This window comes from Hordeum vulgare, chromosome 1H (genome assembly GCF_904849725.1).
Source record: "Hordeum vulgare subsp. vulgare chromosome 1H, MorexV3_pseudomolecules_assembly, whole genome shotgun sequence".
NCBI lineage: Eukaryota > Viridiplantae > Streptophyta > Magnoliopsida > Poales > Poaceae > Hordeum > Hordeum vulgare.
Genome location: NC_058518.1, coordinates 434,720,239 through 434,743,246, shown reverse-complemented (window position 1 = coordinate 434,743,246; position 23,008 = coordinate 434,720,239). Strand labels below are relative to the sequence as shown.

Sequence of the window (23,008 nt, the reverse complement as noted above, 5' to 3'; positions counted from 1 at the left end):
CCTGCTCATGCTCAATAATAAACGTACCTCCGCGCAGCTCGTCCACGTGCCCGTGCCGTGCCACGCTCGCGTCGCGCGCGAGCACAGCTCCCGCTTGGTTGTGCTCAGTGCTCACCTCCGCCTCGACTAGCTAAGCTCACGCGCCCCCACGCCACCTTTGCTCCCGCGCGCTTGTTTCGTTGCCCTTCTTTCCGGCGAGAATAGAGGAGCACTGACTTGGCGGCGTCGGGGGCGGGCAATGCCGTCGCGGGCGAGGGCGTAGGGCAGGATGGGGTGCCGGAGCTCGCGGCTGGACGCGGCAGACGTGTCCCCGGTGGCCGCGCTCTGCCGGGAACGCCGCGACCTGATGCTCGCGGCGGGGGACCAACGCGCCGCGCTCGCGGCCGCGCACGCCGCCTACTTCCGCGCGCTCCCGCGCGTGGCCGACGCGCTCGCGCGGTTCGCGCACGAGCACCACGCCGCCTCCCCGCCCGGGTCGCCCGTGCTCACGCTGCCCCCCTCCGACCACGACGAGCCCAAGAAGCCCAGCGCCTCCAGCTCCACCCCGCACACCGACTCCGGCCACTCCCACCTCCACTTCCACTCCGGCGCCTCCGACTCTGATCCCGACTCCGCCGACGACTGCGCTTGCGATGCCCCCGGGCACGGACACGGCGAGATCCCGCCGCCGACTGGAGTGCCCCAACAGCGTCACATCCCAGAGCCTGGAGCGGCCAGGCCTGCCATGCCATGGCAGGGCAGACCCGAGATGCCGTGGGACGGCATGCCCCAAATGCCGTGGGACGGCAGGCCAGAGATGCCATGGGAGCACGCCTCCTACGACGCCTACCCTTCTTCGTTCCCAATCCCAAATGTCGCAGTCCCCAACACCTACTACATGAAGGCCAGCTCGGCCACGGCCAACACGGTGTACCAAGAACCCTACGGCTACAGCAACTTCGCCACCAATGTGCCTTCTTACATGGGGTACGAATACGGGTACAGCAACCCAATGTACGGTGTGCCGGAAGGGGGGGAGCCGGTGGAGCGTCGTGGCCGGGAGGCGGCGGCTCCGGTTCCGGCGCCACCGCCACCGATGCCGATGCCGGAAGCGTCGCCGTGGGATTTCTTCAACCCGTTCGACTCCTACAACCAGGAGCTTCCACATTACAATCAAAAGGGGTTTGCTCCGGACGGGTCGTTCTCGAGCAGCCCCAACTCCAGCGAGGTGAGGGAAAGGGAAGGGATCCCGGAGCTGGAGGAGGAGACGGAACACGAGTCGTCGATGAGGGAGTCGCTCAAGGCCAGGAAGGCGGTAGAGAGCACCGCGTCGAACCGGATCGACAATTTGGATGTCAGTGCCAAGGTGAAGGTGTCAATGGAGCACACCGAGTGCGAGATTGACAGCGTCGTTAGTGCTTCGGTTCTCGAATCGGGGGAGGAGAGCGTGTGTAGCTGTGACTGTGACAATGCCAAGGCTGGAGGAGGAGGGGCAGTGCCGGTTGGGGATGATCCGGCGAAGGTGAAGAGGGTAAGCTCAGAGGAGCACTCATCCATGGTGCTCGGAGAGAATGCGCCGCCACCGATCTTTGGGACGAGAGATATTGCAGAGGTCGTGGAGGAGATAAAGGAGCAGTTCAACTCGGCCGTGTCCTGTGGAGATGATGTTGCCAGGATCCTTGAGGTCGGGAGCATTCGGTACAGACCGCGGAGCAGGATCTTAAAATGTGAGTATGCCCACTTCTCTTTTCATTTGATTGTACATACATGTTCAATTGCTGTGATACTGAAAATTTACTCTGAATTCCTAACAGCACCAGACTCTTATGCAAGCTCAAGCCAACTTAGTTAACACGAGTAATAACTTAGCACTATTGTGTTTTTCCCTAAGGTTGATGTATCATATACTCCGTATGAGATATTGTTTTTCCCAAAAATGGAGGTTAAACCTCCGGCCTCTGCATCATTGTGATGCACATAGCCATTGTTAGTAATTATTAATCAGAGTACACAACATAATGTATGAGATATAGTATTATGTATGTTTCTTCTGATCATAATGATCTAACCACAAAAGTTCTTCCTCGCTTTGTCTGCATTTTTTAGTGATATTTCTTAGTAGGTTAGCTAACTTGGCCATTACCTTGACGCAGTGATAGTTTCACGGATGATGGGAACCTTTGCCTTGTTGTTCTCTGAACCTCCAGTGAAGAACGCGGAACAATCAGCTATTGGTTCATCCAGCAGAACTCAGAATTCAAGTAAAAGAATCGATAGTACCAGCGGTGTTGAGATTAATACCCTGTCTTCTATAATGGACAGATTGTATGTGTGGGAGAAAAGACTTCATAAGGAGATTATGGTATGCTACTCTTCATCATAAAAAGTGTGCCTTAATTCCTGCTGCCATGATTCCGATAATGATCAACTCTCAGAAGTTCAATGCCTGATAATGCAGTCAAACTCGACCTACTGTTTTCCATCGGTCGAACTTGTATGCTCTGAAATGCATTGGTTGACCATTGGCTCGATATGCATAAAATTGGGTATCATTTAGGTGTCAAATTTTATTTTATCTCTATCTATGGAGTGATGCTTTTCATTTCTCGTGTGATTTCTTTGTAAACACCTTATTATCATTTTTCCTTGAATATTTCTAGGAGGAAGAAAAGTTGAGGATTACATATGACAAAGAATGGAAGCGCCTTAAAGAGTTGGATGAGAGTGGTGCAGAATCATATAAAATTGATTCCACACGGGCCTCAATAAGGACACTGCTCACCAGAATCAATATTGCAATTAGATCAGCTAAAGTTATTTCTTGGAGGATCCACATACTACGGGATGACGAGCTACATCCACACCTTGTTAAGCTCATTCAGGGGTATGTGAAGCCTAGTTCAACATTTTTATCCTATTGAGTTGATCTTGAAAGGGTTGAGATTCCAAGCATTTATTATGACTGAAATTATTAGGATGACATCCATCAGTTATATATATTTTTGCAGTTGAAAGGAACATTGTTGCCCTTGTTTAAACCACGCTATAATGTGTTACTATCATGTCCAATTTTGAATTATTAGTACTGTATGTTGCAACAGTTTTAGTAGAATATTTTTTCCATGAGAACCATCGCAGCATTACATATGATTAGCTAATTTTAGTATGTGTTTATAATCACAGTTTATTTGAATAAAATTCTGATTGCGCCACTAAACTAAGCTTCAGTTAGGACATCCTAAATTTTGGTTATCTTGTTTCGTTTTAGCAGGCACTTGTCATGCAAACAGATATGGCCTCTTATGTAACTTGCTTTAATAAAAAAAAAATCCCTAGCAGATAGCTATTGCCTCAAACAGTATTTTTTGCTCATTTATTTATTGCGAAGAATTCTCGATCTCCCACTATATTGCAAGATAAGATTTTTCAGCGGACTGACCATAAATTGTTGTCATTATGGTGCAGGCATGTTAGGATGTGGAAATTCATTCTTGAGTGCCACAGGAAGCAATTTCATTCCATACTTGAAACTAAATCTCATATTCTCATTCCTAAGAATGGACCTGAAAGAAACTCCTCCAAGGTTACACTGGAACTAGAAATGGAACTTCTGAACTGGTGTTCCTGTTTCAGAAATTGGATAATTTCCCAAAAGGCGTATATCGAAACCCTCAATGGCTGGTTGCTGAAATGGCTTCCTCAGGAAAAGGAGGAAACGTCCGACGGCATCGCGCCGTTCTCTCCTGGTAGACTTGGAGCTCCTGGCGTGTTCATCACAGCAAATGATTGGTGTCAGACCATGAAAAGGATACCAGAAGGTGCTGTCGTGGATGCGATGGAGGCTTTCGCTGTTAATGTGCACATATTGTGGGAGCGACAAGACGAAGCGCAGCAGCAGAAGATGAAAGCTGACTATTTATCAAGAGATTTCTCAAAGAGGCTCAAATCTCACCAAAAGGATCAAGTCTTGCCTGGGCATCCTAAAGCTGGTAAGGCGGTTTTACCCAACAGCGACAATGGCAGGGCGGTCGATAGTCGAATGGTAGCTTTGGATGCATTGCACACAAGATTGGATGAACAGAGAGCTAGGCATGAGGAGACTGTGAGAGAAATCCAAGAGTCAAGTGCAACTGATCTGAAAGCAGGCCTAGCTCCAATATTTGAAGCGTTGGAGTCTTTTACTCAAGAGACACTGAAAGGTTATGAGAATGTAAGGGTTCCAAACAGTGGTATAGTCTGATTTCAAGGTCTTCTCGCTTTGCTTCTGAATGATGGTCTGTACAATGTGAAGAAGAGATGATCTCAGGAGTCAATGGTAATAAGATATTACAATCACAATACCTTGTACTGAACGTTATTCAGAAATGATTGCAGATGATTCTGAACAAACACCGGGGCAGTTTCCTCATTAGCTCTTGCTGCTTCTACCAAATGAATGATCTGCCAGGAGCCAGGAGTGAACTTAGTTGGAGCGCCTCAAAGGAGGGCCAGGAAATTTTGTAGCCATTTCAGCTCGTGTACATATATTAGTTCAGTTAGTGATTATGCAGAATAGATTATTGTTTCTGTAGAATTTGACCTGTACATTGTAACGGCTGTATTTATGTGCTGGTCTCCATTAAAAAAATGCGCTACTCAATGCGGATGTTCTCCTGTTCTGTCGTGTTGTCTCCTTGGAGGTTGATGTTTCAGTAAAGTTGACAGTAAGTTTTACCTGAAAATTTGTCTCCTGAGAGTAAGAAGAAGGCATTATTAAGGAAGAAGAGAATCTTCCAAAATACCATACATCACTAATTTTGTAAAAACTATTGTATTTGGACAGGCTAATGGATCTGTTGAAACATATTAGGCTCCGTTTGGAATGTTGTTTCTTTGCCACCTTGTAACATTTTACACTTGTATTATACCAGCCTCCAACCGAATACATGCCACAGGTATTTCCATTCCGCTTCTAGCCTCCGTTTGGAATGTTGTTTTTTTGCCACCTCTGTAACTCTTGAATTACAGATCCGTATGTCGAGCGAGAGGGGGGAGACGCGTGGATCTTGGCGGGGATGGCGGGATCCGAGCCAGCGCGGCCGGATCCGGGCAACAGCGGCGACGGATGAAGCTTGGATGGCGACGTATGGCTCCGGGCGGGGATGGGCTTCCCGTGCAAACCATGGGAGGGGAGAGAACCCGTGAGAGAAGGAGGAGAGGGATGCGGGGTCGGCTTGGCGGGAGCGCAAGGGAGGCCGAGGCCGGCAGGAGGAGGAGGGCGGCGACATGACCCAGGCTTTGGTGGGCATCTCCGACGAGGTTCACGGCGAGGTGGTCCTGGCGCTCGAGCTTGAGGACGGCTGCGCGACGGGACCTGGCCGGAGCGCAGGGGAGGCCGAGGCCAGCAGTAGGAGAGGGCGGCGACGCGAGGCCAACAGGGAAAAACGACGGGCGCTGGTCCGTATCAAATAACGGTCTAATAAAAGTGTAATCTATAAAACCAGTGTAAAAGTTACAGCCCCAAAACGGCATAACAAGCACGTATGTAAGGCCCATTCGGTTTTTTCTTACAAGGGTATAGTTTACAGGTGTATTGAGGCCCAAAACGAAGAACCAAGCGGGGCCTTATTGTATCACTTAATCAGGCCATCCTTCCTGAGTTTACACATAACCCCTTCAACCATTGTTTTAATGGGTTTTACCCTAATATCCAAAATCATCCCGTTGAATACCTCACTAATGTTATTAACTACTAGGTCGGTTTTACAATTGGTGTCCATAGCATACCTAGCCCCTGTTTTAACAGGAATTCTCTTTAGCCATGCCCAAGGATCCTCACTTTCCTTCCTTATTTCTTCCATTGCAAAATCGAAACCATCCTTGGTGTAGGAATATGAAGCTACATCCATATATTTATTAAGTTCATCTCCTCTAAAACCAACATTTGGAAATTTGCATAAATGTGCCTTAGACAATATCTTTGTGGACAGTTGGGATTTTTTTGGCTTATGGCATTAAGAAGACCCTAGTGAACAAATACTACCCTAAGTTAAAGTGCTACCTAGGTTGTCAAACTAAGTTTGCAAGGAATATTGGGAAGCAATTATGTAGAGAAGAACTAATGATGTATAGTACAAGGAAATGGAGCAACTCACCTTCTGCGTGTGTGAGATTATTGTATAGTACCCAAACTGTCCACATTGTCCACCAATAGCAATCTTTAGTTGAGTTAAAAACCATGACCAACTTGGGGTATCCTCCTTCTCAATCACTCCAAAGGCCAATGGAAATATGTTCTTGTTTCCATCTCTGCCTGTTGCAGCTAGGTTTTGTTGTCCTCTATTCAACTTGAGAAAACATCCATCCAGGCCTGATTTAACAAGATTTAATACAATGTAGAGCAACTTAATAAATGCAGTGCAACATGATTTAAGACAATGTGACAAGAACATACCGATGAAAGGTCTACATCCTTGCAAAAATCCTTCCATTTGTGCTCCAAGACACATGAAAATCTATCAAATCTTGGATTGGGACTAGGGTGATCTTTCACAACTCTTGTGGTGACAATGCATCTACTCCTAGGGTTTGTGTCCAACACAGTTTGCACATAGTCTATGATCCTTGTGTATTGTGCTTCTTGATCACCTTGTACAACTGAAAGAGCATTCTGCCTTGTCTTATAGGCATTGTTCTTTCCAACCTCTGTTAGAGCATATATCTCCATATGTGGTTTTGGTAATTGATGACAATTCCTATGGACTAATGGTTGCCTTAAGTTATATTTATAGGATTTGTCCATAGACACTTCTTGAAGTCCATCTGTTGGGTTCAAGGAGTTTATATGATGACTAAGATGGTATTCAAGGTATTATCCAAAGAATGGTCATAGAGACACAAGGTTGATCAAGATCGTCGGACAAAGAGTAAATCAAGATGTTCAACACATAAAGCGTACAAGATGTACCGAGAGGGATCAAGTGATCCCATGGTATGGTAAGCATTGTCCATTACGTATTTGTGTACTAACCCATGGTCTTCGTGAGAGTTCTATGTGGGGTTAGGTGTGTTTCCATGGGCTTGCGTCAAGAGGAAGATCTCATACAACCCATGGAGGATGACGTCAAGTGGTGGAGGATGGTGGCAATGGACTTGTGAAGATATGCTAAAGAGCGACTCACCCATAGTGTGTATGAGGGAGCAATCAACTAGTCTTCATCAAGCCAACGCAATCAAGAAATGTGGTCCATCTTGAGGAAGCCAAGATCATCGTCATCTAGCTCAAGAGGACAAGGTGCAAGGTATAGGTTTTCCCTTGATAGGTTTTCTGTTTTAGGATAGATTGTCGTACTGTCAAGGGGTCTCTCAAGTGAGTAGCTTGATCGTATCGTTCGTTGAGAGCTCAAACCATTTACATCCTTGCATCATACTTCTTGGTTCTTGTTTGGTATTTTTCTTTGTGAGTTTTAGAGCTTATGGTCATTTTCATGACACGCTCGAGTTCATCGAAAACGGAGTCCATATGCATCTTCTATGATGTTTTCGATGTTGGGAGTTTTTACCGGTCTTATTCGAAGAAGGGTTCTCACCATTTTCTTATGGGACTTTTCTCACTTGCTTCTTATTGATATTTCTATCAAGATTGTGTTAGGCCATGTCGTTAGCTTTCCAACAAACTTGGTTTCGTTGAATTCGGAGTTCGTATGCGAAAGTTACAACAATTTCACTATCCACCGGTAGTACCGCTCATGGTGCCAGAGGTAGTACCGCCCCCGGAGCGGTAGTAATTTTTTACTACCGCTCCCTAGCGGTAGTACCGCTCCGTCGGACTGTTTTTTGCATCCTCGGCATGGTTGGTGAACCTACCGAGCGGTAGTACCGCTCTGTGCGGGCTGTGAGGCTTAACGGTTGCATTTTCCCCCACCTATAAAAGGGGGTCTTCTTCCCCATTGAACCTTATCTCTTTAGCTCGTGTTCTTCCCCCATTGTTGACCTTCTTCGAGCTTGCTAACTCTCAATCCCTCCAATGATTCTTGCTAGTTCTTGAGGAAAAATAAAGAGGAGATCTAGATCCACATTTCCACCAATCACTTTCTCCTCTAAGTGAGGGGAACCCCTTGGGTCTAGATCTTGGAGTTCTTCGTGTTCTTGTTCGTTCTTCCTCTCATTTTCCTCCCTAGCATTAGTTGCTTTGCTTGAGATTTGGGAGAGAAGGACTTGGGCACTCCGTGTGCCCTTGCCATTGCATTAGTTGCATCATTTGAGTTCTCCACGGTGATACGTGGAAGTGAAGTTTGAGAAGCTTATTACCTTTGGTACTTACTACTTAGTACCCTAGATATTGTTCTTCGTGGATGTTTTGGCGTCCTAGAAGCTTGGTGGTGTCTCGAAGCTCAATCATTGTGGTGTAAAGCTCCGGGCAAGTGTCGGGGTCTCCAATTAGGTTGTGGAGATTGCCCCGAGCAATTTGTACGGGTATCGGTGACCGCCCCCAAGGTTTGCCATCTGTACGGGTTCGGTGACCGCCCTCAAGGGTCCCTTAGTGGAATCACGACATCTTGGATTGTGCGAGAGCGTGAGGAGATTACGGTGGCCTTAGTGGCATCTTGAGGAGCATTGTGCCTCCACACTGCTCCAACGGAGATTAGCATCCGCAAGGGTGTGAACTTCAGGATACATCATCGTCTCCGCGTGCCTCGGTTATCTCTTAGCCGAACCCTTTACTTATCCACTTTACTTTGTGATAGCCATATTGTTTATTGTCATATATCTTTCTATCACTTAGTTGTTTATCTTTCTTAGCATAAGTTGTTGGTGCACATAGGTGAGCCTAGTTGTTGTAGGTTGTGTGCTTGACAAATTAAACGTTAGTTTTATTCCGCATGTGTTCAGGCCTAAACCGTAATTATTTTAAAGCGCCTATTCACCCCCCCTCTAGGCGACATCCACGTCCTTTCAATTGGTATCAGAGCTAGGTCTCTCTTTATTAGGTTTAACCATGTAGAGAGTAAGGATGTCGACTAGGGGTTTAGGATTCACTGACACTCTTAGTTTTGATGGTACAAATTTTGATGTTTGGGTAATTCGCATGCTTAATCACTTTCAGGCCTTGGACCCAAATTTAGAGTCAATTGTAGACATGGGTTTTTCTCCTCCAAAGGATTCTCAAAATATATCTTTAGAGGATGACAAAAACTCTTACCTCAATGCTCAAGCTTCTAATGTGCTTTTTGATGCTTTGAGCAATGTAGTTATATTTCAACTCATGCCATTCCGGGATGCTCATGAGTTGTGGACAAAGCTTCAAGATAAATATGGTATGTCCAAGATTTGTGGGAATGATTGTCCTCCCTCCACCTCCGGTCATGTGGTCTTCTCAACTTCATCTACTTCACCTACATGTGGATTACCACAAGGTAATGATATGGTGAGTAGTGGTGATCATTGCAACGATGATAGTGGGTTTATTGTTGATGATCCTTCATCACTATATTATTGCAATGCTTCATCTTTGGGCATTAACACTTCGAGCACTCTAAATGTTTTACATGCTTGTGTTGATAATCCTTGCATATCATGTAAAGACTGCTTGACTAAATCTCATGATGACATGCTTCCTATATCTTGTTGCCATGATAAAAATGTATATATTTCCTCGAGTTGTTGTGCTAACAATGTAGAGGAAATTCATCACTCCATGGAACAAGATGTGGCCTTGAATGATGCTTCAAGGGATCCTACATCATCATCTATTGTGACTCACTTTTGCCTTATGGCTAAGGCTTCAAAGGTATCTCCTACTTTGAATCCCAATATATCTCATGATGATGATGTTGATGATAATGGGGATGAGAATAATGATGAAGAGAGTGATAATATTGCATCCTTAAAAATTAAGGGTGAAATGATTTTTAAATCTCTTTATAAGAATAAACTTGCTTGTTCCAACTTCTTGGAAATCATGTCTATTGCCACTGAGGGCAAGAAATACAATGAGGAGTTGGAAGCTCATCTCGAGGAGCATGAGGCCACCATTGAGACAATGGAAGGTCATGAGCGTGAATACGCTAACGAGATCGCGGAGCTATCTCAAGCTCTTGAAAATGAACAACCCACCAAGGAATCTCTTGAGGAAACCTTTGCTATAGAATTATCTAGATTAAAGGAATCCCATGATAGAGCTCTCGAGGTGGCTAATGATTTTAGAACTAAAAACGATAAGCTTGAATTTGCACATGCTAAACTCGTTGAGGACTATGAGCACCTCGAAAATGGCTCAAAGGCTATTAAGAGTTCGCTCATCGAACTCACCGAGTCACATGCTCAAATTGAAGCTTCATATGTTAAAGAGCTTGCCAAGTTGCCTTCTCCTCTTATTGTTAATAATGATGCTTGTGCTACTAATTCTACTTCTTGTGAAGCATCCATTTTAAAGGAGAATGTTGAGCTAAGGGCTCAACTCGAGTTGCTATCTAGCAATTATGGGAAATTGGAATAAAGTCATGTAATGCTCACAAGCTCTCATAATGATCTTCTAGTATCCCATAATGTGCTAAAATTAGCTCATGAGGCTATTACTACCAAGGTAACATCGAGTGAGCCTCATGTGGACATTAGCACTACTTCTAGTCAAAAAGATATATCGCCATGTGCTAGTCCTCGTAATTCATCTACTCACAATGTTGCTACATCTTGTGATGAATTACTTTCCATGCCTTGTTGCTCTAACAATGAAGCTTATACTTCCTCTAGTACATGTGTTGATACTAACCATGTAGAGGAAATCAAAGAGCTCAAGGCTCAAGTCACTTTCTTGAAGAAAGACTTGGAAAAGAGTCATGAAGGAATGTCCACACTCAACAATGTCTTGTGTGGGCAAAAATCCCCAAATGACAAATATGGACTTGGATTCAACTCCAACAAGAAGAATAAGTCCAAAAGCTTCAAGAAGAAGGGCCAAGAACAAGTCAAGAATTCGGCCAAGATTATTTTCTTCAAGTGCAAAATTGAAGGGCACCATGTTAGATCTTTCCCACTAAAGAATAAGCCCCAAAGTCACAAGCAACAAGGGAAGAGGCCACAAGTGCACTCACATACTCAACTACAAGTTGAAGAAAGGCCCCTTCCCAAGAAGACCCAAGCCAACACTCCTCATGTTGAGAAATCAATAGGGAAGAAATTAAAGGGTAGATGTTGCTACTTATGTCGTGAGAAGGGTCACTTCGCTTCTTCTTGCACGAAAGGTAATTTATCCAACCCAATCATTATTGATGATATCTATTCACTTGGGAAGGATAAGGTTGGCAATGTGTTTGCCAAGTTTGTTGGTACTCAAAGTGGTGTCAAGAAAAGTACCATTTGGGTTGCCAAGCCTATTGTGACTAACCTCTTAGGACCCAACGTGGTTGGGGACCAACAAGCTCAAACTTGATCAATAGGTGTCTGTGGAGGACATTAGAGACTTGGATACATAATGAAGAATTAAGGGGTCTTCATCATTCATATTTTCTCAAGCCAAGTCATTTGGATTATCGAGTTTCTATCTTATATGCAATGTGCCTCCTTACGGTAACTTGTACTGAAAATGTTTACATTGTTAGTTGCTTGCCCCTTTGCATGTTGTGGTTTTGTACCTTACATGTGTTTGTACATGTTGTGCTTCCAACTTGCTTATGTTGAGTAATCGAGTATGTGTATGTTGGTTTGCATATCATGTACACGTGAGTCTTGTATTGAGCCTTTTTGCATCTTGTTTGTATCTTCATTGGCTCTTGTGAGAGATTAATGGATTATCCCATTGTGGGGGAGTGATGTGCTTTGCACACCTCACAATCCTATAAATGTGTATACATGGGGAATACCACTTAGGATTGATATTTCAAGATTATCTAGTTTCTATGTGGTATGGCTTACTCATGAGAAATTCAAATTCTATATGGTCCATTAATTATCTCTTGTTGGTTTTAATTTGCCACTTGTTAATATTGTTTGGTTATCACATTATGGGGGAGTAATATGCTATGTGCATATTACAAGCCTAGAGAATGTGTACATTTGAGGTATTGCCACTTAGTGTTGATATTGTAAATTATCTTGTTCCTAGGTGGCACGTTTGCTCTACAAGTGTCATTTGCTTGCGTTTTATGGGTAAAGATGATCTTGGATATATTTGCGATCTACCAATGAGTATCATTTCCAAAATACTTCTTGTCCTTGACAATTGGTATTCCCATCATGTGGTAGGAATTGCTAATCGTCTTTACATTGGATTTTGTGTTTCGTTTGTCTTCCTTGCCTCTTGTGGATCTATTTTAACATGTCTAGTGTTTTTATAGATATAGAGAAAGTGATGATCCCATCTTGTGCATTTTGTATTTAAATGCAAATTCTATATAATGCACATCCCTTGGAGGAGCTATCCTATTTTCTTTAGAACACTCTCTTTATTCGCCCATCATAAAATCTTTTGATCCCCATCAAGTGTGTGTTGATGGGAGGCAAGTCTTGCTCTTTATGATGCTTTGTGCCATCATGAAAATTTGTCGAGGGTTTGGTTTGTTGGAACCTAGGTCTCTTTTGAAAACTAGATACCTCGTGTTTGTTTTCCTTCAATTGGTATCTTGTTTCCTTTTATTTGGCATGTGTAAATGGATATCTCATTCCTTGAGGTATCTTTTAATTGATATCCTTCAAGTGATAGTTTTTTGTTTGGTATCTTATTATCACTTGATACCTTGTATTTTGGTGTATTATCAACTTTGTGTTGAGTTGATTCTTGAAAGCCTTGAGCATGCATATTTACTATATATAGCTTCTTCTTCTTGCTTTCTTTCTTTGACCCAATATATAAGGGAAACTCCACCTTGTCATAAATTGGCTAAAGTGTGCATGAAATTTAAATTCATATATATGTGCACATATGTATGTGGAGTTTGTCCTATGTATTGTTGGTTTTCTAACTCTTTGGTCCTAATGAGCTTGGGCACCATTTTGTTTGTTTTGTTGTTCCAGGAACAATTGGAGATGCGTTGGATGCTCGGCTCACCTATAAGTAAGGTGTTGATACCATGTGGTTATTGGAGCCAAGTTAGGATGATCAACGAACAACTATCTACTACATCAATCCAATGTTGTCTCGGTAACAAGTATCTACTTCATGCATTCATTTCTTGCAAAGGCCTAGATCTGTCTTTTCTTTTCCAGGTTGCATCATGGCATGAATCTCTTGACTTGTTCTTGTAGTGCTTGTTTCCTTTCTCAAAGCATCCGAACGATGATGTCTTATTGCTAGTTGGGATGTCTTTGATGTTCGTATGTTGGATGTTCATATTGTACAATAAGAAAATATTAGGCCATGTGCTATGCTTCCAAGCAAAGATCTTATTGATATATTTATGACTTCCTTTTGGATATCTTGTTTGTTCCTTCTTGTAACCATTTCATGTGTACATCCTTCTTTGTGGATATATATCATCATGATTGTCTTCTACTTAGAATCGTTTACACATGAGAGAAGTTACATCTCTAATTGATATCCTCTTTTCTTTCACGTCCACCGTTGCATTTCCTTTTTCAGTTTTTGGTGGCTACGTGAAAGGATTTGTCTTGAGTGCGTATCTTATTGTCCTACATCTTGATGCACTCTTTGGCCGTGAAGATTATTTTTCCTCATGCTTTTCTTGATGAGGGTTTTGCCATTTCGATTGGTATCCCTCCTCTTGACAAGGTTCTTATTTCCTATCTTCAGCATGGGTTGTCACAAGCGTTGGTTCTTATTTTGTTTATTAGTAAGCTTGTGAACCCATTTTCTAGTATGTGTGTGTGGGAATGATATGCCTTGCACTTTGTGTCTCATTTCATCAAGACTATGTTGATGAGTAATGCTCATCCTTATCTTAGTCTTCTCAAGTGCTTTGCCATGACTCACACACATTATTTTGGTTGAGCCTATTCTTAAGTTGCTTCTTTTACATGTTGCTCAACCATTTGTTTTGTGCAAGTGATATGCTTATTGTCTCATTTATCTTCTTGCACTCGTTGTGTGTTTTTATTAATTTTGGGGAGCAACGATCCTATTTTGTGCACTTGTATCAAATAGAAAAATCTCTTATTAGTGCACAAATCATGGGGAGCTTCTCTAGTTTTGATAAAACACTCTGTTGCCTTTATCATAATATCTTTTATTGATGTGGTTCGAAGGACCATATGGTTGTTTGTTCCATCTGGTATCTTTTGATTGCTTGCCTCTATTTTTGTATGTCTTTGTGGCATACGATCCTTTTATTTGCAATCTTTGGGTCCTCAATATAGTTTGTTTTTCTCCAACTACTTATCATTGTATTTGTGTATTTCTTTGCACTCATTTGCTGAGAAGTACACACTTTTTAGAGGATCACCAAATATATTGGCTTTCTAAACTTTTCGTCCATTTTGGCAATCGATGGCAATGGGGGAGAAGTTTAGAGAGTTTACTTTGGATATGTTTAGAGGGTTTTGCTTTTATTGCGTAAGCATTTACATCTTGCACGCATGCATTATTGCTTTGTATGTGTGCGCTTGGTTATGCTTATTTCCTTATATAAACTCTCTTGAAGTGGATGTCATCAATTACCAAAATGGGGGAGATTGTTAGAGCATATATCTCCATATGTGGTTTTGGTAATTTATGACAATTCCTATGGACTAATGGTTGCCTTAAGTTATATTTATAGGATTTGTCCATAAACATTTCTTGAAGTCCATGTGTTGGGTTCAAGGAGTTTATATGATGACTAAGATGGTATTCAAGGTTTTATCCAAAGAATGGTCATAGAGACACAAGGTTTTGGGGAACGTCGCATGGGAAACAAAAACTTTCCTACGCCCACGAAGACCTATCATGGTGATGTCCATCTACGAGAGGGGATTTCCGATCTACGTACCCTTGTAGATCGTACAGCAGAAGCGTTAGTGAACACGGTTGATGTAGTGGAACGTCCTCACGTCCCTCGATCCGCCCCGCGAACCGTCCCACGAACCGTCCCGCGATCCGTCCCACGATCCGATCCGATCTAGTGCCGAACGGACGACACCTCCGCGTTCAGCACACGTACAACTCGACGATGATCTCGGCCTTCTTGATCCATCAAGAGAGATAGAGAGGTAGAAGAGTTCTCCGGCAGCGTGACGGCGCTCCGCAGGTTGGTGATGATCTAATCTCGACAGGGCTCCGCCCGAGCTCCGCAAAAACGCGATCTAGAGGTAAAACGATGGAGTTATGTGGTCGGGCTGCCTTGGAAAAGTTGTCTCAAATCAGCCCTAATTGCTCCATATATATAGGAGGAGGGAGGGGAGGCTTGCCTTGATGCTCAAGGAGCCCCAAGGGCTGCGCCACCAAGGGAGGAGGAGTCCTCCTCCAATCCTAGTCCAACTAGGATTGAAAAGTGGAGTCCTTCTCTCCTTTCCCACCTCCTTTTTTTTCTTTCTCTTTGATTTTCTATCCTTGGCGCATAGGGCCCTCTTGGGCTGTCCCACCAGCCCACCAAGGGATGGTGCGCCACCCCCAAGGCCTATGGGCTTGCCCGGGGTGGGTTGCCCCCCCCCCCCCGATGAACATCCGGAACCCATTCGTCATTCCCGGTACATTGCCGATAACTCCGAAAACCTTCCGGTAATCAAATGAGGTCATCATATATATCAATGTTCGTTTCCGGACCATTCCGAAAACCCTCGTGACGTCCGTGATCTCATCCGGGACTCCGAACAACATTCGTTAACCAACCATATAACTCAAATACGCATAAAACAACGTCGAACCTTAAGTGTGCAGACCCTGCGGGTTCGAGAACTACGTAGACATGACCCGAGAGACTCCTCGGTCAATATCCAATAGCGGGACCTGGATGCCCATATTGGATCCTACATATTCTACGAAGATCTTATTGTTTGAACCTCAGTGCCAAGGATTCATATAATCCCGTATGTCATTCCCTTTGTCCTTCGGTATGTTACTTGCCCGAGATTCGATCGTCAGTATCCGCATACCTATTTCAATCTCGTTTACCGGCAAGTCTCTTTACTCGTTTCGTAATACAAGATCCCGCAATTTACACTAAGTCACATTGCTTGCAAGGCTTGTGTGTGATGTTGTATTACCGAGTGGGCCCCGAGATACCTCTCCGTCACACGGAGTGACAAATCCCAGTCTCGATCCATACTAACTCAACGAACACCTTCGGAGATACCTGTAGAGCATCTTTATAGTCACCCAGTTACGTTGCGACGTTTGATACACACAAAGCATTCCTCCGGTGTCAGTGAGTTATATGATCTCATGGTCATAGGAACAAATACTTGACACGTAGAAAACAGTAGCAACAAAATGACACGATCAACATGCTACGTCTATTAGTTTGGATCTAGTCCATCACATGATTCTCCTAATGATGTGATCCCGTTATCAAGTGACAACACTTGCCTATGGTCAGGAAACCTTGACCATCTTTGATCAACGAGCTAGTCAACTAGAGGCTTACTAGGGACAGTGTTTTGTCTATGTATCCATACATGCACTGTGTTTCCAATCAATACAATTATAGCATGGATAATAAACAATTATCATGAACAAAGAAATATAATAATAACTAATTTATTATTGCCTCTGGGGCATATTTCCAACAGTCTCCCACTTGCACTAGAGTCAACAATCTTGTTCACATCACCATGTTATTTCAATGAATCCAACACCCATATAGTTCTGGGGTCTGATCACGTCTTTCTCGTGAGATAGGTTTTAGTCAACGGTTCTGAAACTTTCAAATCCGTGCGTTCTTTACAAATCTTTATGTCATCTTATAGATGTTGCTACTACGTGCTATTCGGAAATACTCCAAATATCTACTCTACTATACGAATCCGTTTCACTACTCATAGTTATTGGGATTAGTGTCAAAGCTTGCATCGATGCAACCCTTTACGACGAACTCTTTAACCACCTCCATAATCGAGAAAAATTCCTTAGTCCATCAGTTACTAAGGATAAATTTTGACCGCTGCTAGTGATTCAATCATGGATCACTCTGTGTACCTCTCAACAGACTTTGAGTCAAGGCACTCATCAGGTGCGGTACCTAGCATGGCATACTTAAGATTCTACGGCTAAGGCATAGAAGACGACCATCGTCTATTCTCTTTATTCTGCCGGGGTCGGGTTTTTGAGTCTTACTCAAATTCACACCTCACAACGCAACCAAGAACTCCTTCTTTGCTGATCTATTTTGAACTCCTTCAAAAACTTGTCAAGGCATGCATCTTGTTGAAACTTCTATTAAGCGCTTTCGATCTATCTCCATAGGTCTTTGATGCTCAACGTTCAAGTAGCTCAATCCAGGTATTCCTTTGAAAACTCCTTTCAAACAACCTTTTATGCTTCACAGAAATTCTACATTACTTCTGATCAACAATATGTCAACCACATATACTTATCAGAAATTCCATAGTGCTCCCACTCACTTCTTTGGAAATACAAGTTTCTCATAAACCTTGTACAAACCCAAAATCTTTGATCATCTCATCAAAGTGTATATCCCAACTCCGAGATGCTTGCACCAGTCCATTGAAGGATTGCTGGAGCTTGCATACTTGTTAGTATCTTTTAGGATCGACAAAACCTTCTGGTTGTATCACATACAATGTTTGCTCAAGGAAACCGTCGAGGAAACAATGTTTTGACATCCTACATGCAATATTTCATAAATAATGCAGCAACTACTAACATAATTCTAACAGACTTTTAGCATCGCTACGAGTGAGTAAGTCTCATCATAGTCAACTATTTGATCTTGTCAGAAACATCTTTGCGACAAGTCGAGCTTTTCTTAATAGTGACTTATCACTATCATCGTCTGTCTTCCTTTTAAAGATCCATCTTTACTCAATAGTCCTATGACCATCAAGCAGTTCTTCCAAAGTCTACACTTTGTATTCATACATGGATCCTCTCTCGGATTTCATGGCTTCCAGCCATTTGTCGGAATCCGGGCCCACCATTGCTTTCTCCATAACTCGTAGGTTCACTGTTGCTCCACAACATGACCTCCAAGACAGGGTTACCGTACCACTCTGCAGTAGTACGCGACCTTGTCAACCTACGAGGCTTGTAGTAACTTGATCCGATGCTCGATGATCACCATCATCAGCTTTCACTTCAATTGGTGTAGGCGCCACAGGAACAACTTCCCGCGCCCTGCTACACACTGGTCGAAGTGATGGTTCAATAACCTCATCAAGTTCTACCACCCTCCCACTCAATTCTTTCGAGAGAAACCTTTCCTCGAGAAAGGATCCGTTTCTAGAAACAAATACTTTGCTTTCGGATCTGAGATAGGAGATGTACCCAACTGTTTTGGATATCCTATGAAGATGCATTTATCCGCTTTGGGTTCGAGCTTATCAGACTGAAACTTTTTCACATAAGTGTCGAAGCCCCTAACTTTCAAGAAACGACAGTTTAGATTTCTATAAACCTCAGTCTATACTGTGTCATCTCAACGGAAATACGCGGTGCCCTATTTAAAGTGAATGCGGTTGTCTCTAATGCATAACCCATAAACGATAGTGGTAATTCGATAAGAGACATCACAGCATGCACCATACCAAATAGTGCGTGGCTATGACGTTCAGACACATCATCACACTATGATGTTCCAGGTGGCATGAACTGCGAAACAATTTCCACATTGTCTTAACTGCGTACCAAAACTCGTAACTCAGATATTCATTTCTATGATCATATCATAGACAGTTTATCCTCTTGTTACGACGAACTTCACTCCGAAACAGAATTGAACTTTTCAATATTTCAGACTTGTGATTCATTAAGTAAATACTCTTGTATCTGCTCAAATCGTCATTGAAGTAAGAACATAATGATATCCACTGCGTGCCTCAGCACCCATTGGACTGCATACATCAAAATGTATCGCTTCCAACAAGTTACTATCTTGTTTCATCTCAATGAAAACAAGGCCTTGCTCATGTGGCATGATTTGCATGTCACTAGTGATTCAAAATCAAGTGAGTATAAAGATCCATCAGCATGGAGCCTCTTCATGCAATTTATACCAACATGACTCAAGCGGCAGTGCCACAAGTAAGTGGTACTATCATCATTACCTCGTATCTTTTGGCACCAATATCATGAACATGTGTAACACTACGATCGAGATTCAATAAACCATTGAAGGTGATTATTCAAGCAAATAGAGTAACCATTATTCTCTTTAAATGAATAATCGTATTGCAATAAACACGATCCAATCATGTTCATGCTTAACGCAAGCACCAAATAACAATTATTTAGGTTTAACACCAATCCCGATGGTAGAGGGAGCGTGCGACGTTTTGATCATATCAATCTTGGAAACACTTCCAACACGTATCGTCACCTCACCTTTAGCTAGTCTCCGTTTATGCCGTAGCTATCATTTCGTGTTACTAATCACTTAGCAACCGAACCGGTATCCAATACCCTCATGCTACTAGGAGTACTAGTAAAGTACACATCATGTATATCAAATATACTTCTTTCGACTTTTGCCAGCCTACTTATCTACCAAGTATCTAGAGTTGCTCCGCCTCAATGACTGTTCCCCTCATTACAGAAGCACTTAGTCTCAGGTTTGGGTTTAATCTTGGGTCTCTTCATTAGTGCAGCAACTTTTTGTCGTTTCACGAAGTATCCCTTCTAGCCCTTGCCTTTCTTGAAACTTAGTGGTTTTACAAACCATCAACTATTGATGCTCCTTCTTGATTTCTACTTTCGCAGTGTCAAACATCGTGAATCGCTCAAGGATCATTGTATCTATCCTTGATATGTTATAGTTCATCACGAAGCTCTCACAGCTTGGTGGCAGTGACTTTGGAGAACTATCACTATCTCATCTGGAAGATTAACTCCCACTTGATTCAAGTGATTGTCGTACTCAGACAATCTGAGCATACGCTCAACGATTGAGCTTTTCTCCTTTACTTTGTGGACAAAGAATCTTGTTGGAGGTCTCGTACCTCTTAACAAGGGCACAAGCATGAAATCATAATTTCATCTCTTTAGAACATCACTTATGTTCCGTGACGTTTCAAAATGTCTTCGGCGCCTTGCTTCTAAGCCATTAAGTATTTTGCACTGAACTATCGTGTAGTCATCAGAAATGTGTATGTCGGATGTTCACAACATCTACAGACGACGCTCGAGGTGCAGCACACCGAGTGGTGCATTAAGGACTTAAGCCTTCTGCGCAGCAACGAGGACAATCCTCGGTTTTACAGACTCAGTCTGCAAAGTTTGCTACTATCAACTTTCAACAAATTTTCTCTAGGAACATATAAAAACAGTAGAGCTATAGCGCAAGCTACATCGTAATTCACAAAGACCATTAGACTATGTTCATGAAAATTAGTTCAATTAATCATATTACTTAAGAACTCCCACTCAAAAAGTACATCTCTCTAGTCATTTGAGTGGTACATGATCCAAATCCACTATCTCAAGTCCGATCATCACGTGAGTCGAGAATAGTTTCAGTGGTAAGCATCTCTATGCTAATCATATCAACTATACGATTCATGCTCGACCTTTCGGTCTCATGTGTTCCGAGGCCATGTCTGCACATGCTAGGCTCGTCAAGCTTAACCCGAGTGTTCCGCGTGTGCAACTGTTTTGCACCCGTTGTATGTGAACGTTGAGTCTATCACACCCGATCATCACGTGGTGTCTCGAAACGAAGAACTGTCGCAACGGTGCACAGTCGGGGAGAACACAATTTCGTCTTGAAATTTTAGTGAGAGATCACCTCATAATGCTGTTGGGGAACGTCGCATGGGAAACAAAAAATTTCCTACGCGCACGAAGATCTATCATGGTGATGTCCATCTACGAGAGGGGATGAGTGATCTACGTACCCTTGTAGATCGTACAGCAGAAGCGTTAGAGAACGCGGTTGATGTAGTGGAACGTCCTCACGTCCCTCGATCCGCCCCGCGAACAATCCCGCGATCAGTCCCACGATCTAGTACCGAACGGACGGCACCTCCGCGTTCAGCACACGTACAGCTCGACGATGATCTCGGCCTTCTTGATCCAGCAAGAGAGACGGAGAGGTAGAAGAGTTCTCCGGCAGCGTGACGGCACTCCAGAGGTTGGTGATGATCTTGTCTCAGCAGGGCTCCGCCCGAGCTCCGCAGAAACGCGATCTAGAGGAAAAACTATGGAGGTATGTGGTCGGGCAGCCGTGAGAAAGTCGTCTCAAATCTGCCCTAAAAGCCCCATATATATAGGAGGAGGGAGGGGGACCTTGCCTTGGGGTCCAAGGGACCCTCAAGGGGTCGGCCGAGCCAAGGGGGGGAGGACCCCCCCCCAAACCGAGTTGGACTTGGTTTGGTGGGAGGAGTCCCCCTCCCTTCCCACTTCCTCCCTCTTTTTTTTTCTTTTCCTTTGATTTCCTTCTCTTGGCGCATAGGCCCCCTTGGGGCTGTCCCACCAGCCCACTAAGGGCTGGTGTGTCTCCCCAAAGCCTATGGGCTTCCCCGGGGTGGGTTGCCCCCCCCGGTGAACTCCCGGAACCCATTCGTCATTCCCGGTACATTCCCGGTAACTCCGAAAACCTTCCGGTAATCAAATGAGGTCATCCTATATATCAATCTTCGTTTCCGGACCATTCCGGAAACCCTCGTGACGTACGTGATCTCATCCGGGACTCCGAACAACATTCGGTAACCAACCATATAACTCAAATACGCATAAAACAACGTCGAACCTTAAGTGTGCAGACCCTGCGGGTTCGAGAACTATGTAGACATGACCCGAGAGACTCCTCGGTCAATATCCAATAGCGGGACCTGGATGCCCATATTGGATCCTACATATTCTACGAAGATCTTATCGTTTGAACCTCAGTGCCAAGGATTCGTATAATCCCGTATGTCATTCCCTTTGTCCTTCGGTATGTTACTTGCCCGAGATTCGATCGTCAGTATCCGCATACCTATTTCAATCTCGTTTACCGGCAAGTCTCTTTACTCGTTCCGTAATACAAGATCCCGCAACTTACACTAAGTTACATTGCTTGCAAGGCTTGTGTGTGATGTTGTATTACCGAGTGGGCCCCGAGATACCTCTCCGTCACACGGAGTGACAAATCCCAGTCTTGATCCATACTAACTCAACTAACACCTTTGGAGATACCTATAGAGCATCTTTATAGTCACCCAGTTACGTTGCGACGTTTGATACACACAAAGCATTCCTCCGGTGTCAGTGAGTTATATGATCTCATGGTCATAGGAATAAATACTTGACACGCAGAAAACAGTAGCAACAAAATGACACGATCAACATGCTACGTCTATTAGTTTGGGTCTAGTCCATCACGTGATTCTCCTAATGACGTGATCCAGGTATCAAGCAACAACACCTTGTTCATAATCAGAAGACACTGACTATCATCGATCAACTGGCTAGCCAACTAGAGGCATGCTAGGGACGGTGTTTTGTCTATGTATCCACACATGTAAACGAGTCTTCATTCAATACAATTATAGCATGGATAATAAACTATTATCTTGATACAGGAATTATAATAATAACTTCATTTATCATTGCCTCTAGGGCATAATTCCAACAGTCTCCCACTTGCACTAGAGTCAATAATCTAGCCCTCACATCACCATGTGAATTACATTGTAATAAATCTAACACCCATACAGTTCTGGTGTCGATCATGTTTTGGCCGTGGAAGAGGTTTAGTCAGCGGGTCTGCTACATTCAGATCCGCGTGCACCTTGCATATATTTACGTCCTCCTCCTCGACGTAGTCGCGGATGAGGTTGAAGCGTCGTTTGATGTGTCTGGTCTTCTTGTGAAACCTTGGTTCCTTTGCCAGAGCAATGGCACCAGTGTTGTCACAGAACAAGGTTATTGGATCCAGTGCACTTGGCACCACTCCAAGATCCGTCATGAACTGCTTCATCCAGACACCCTCCTTAGCCGCCTCCGAGGCAGCCATGTACTCCGCTT

At 43.6% G+C, this 23,008-nt stretch overlaps 1 protein-coding gene across 1 annotated transcript; it reads left to right on the top strand.

The window, feature by feature from the left end:
* Positions 1–268: 268 nt before the first annotated feature.
* On the top strand, positions 269–4,637 carry LOC123400103 (protein ROLLING AND ERECT LEAF 2-like). Its single transcript, XM_045094517.1, has 4 exons — positions 269–1,706; positions 2,133–2,341; positions 2,640–2,863; positions 3,445–4,637. Exons 1-4 carry the CDS (start codon positions 269–271, stop codon positions 4,217–4,219), a joined length of 2,646 nt encoding a protein of 881 aa, XP_044950452.1. The 3' UTR covers positions 4,220–4,637.
* Positions 4,638–23,008: the final 18,371 nt, after the last annotated feature.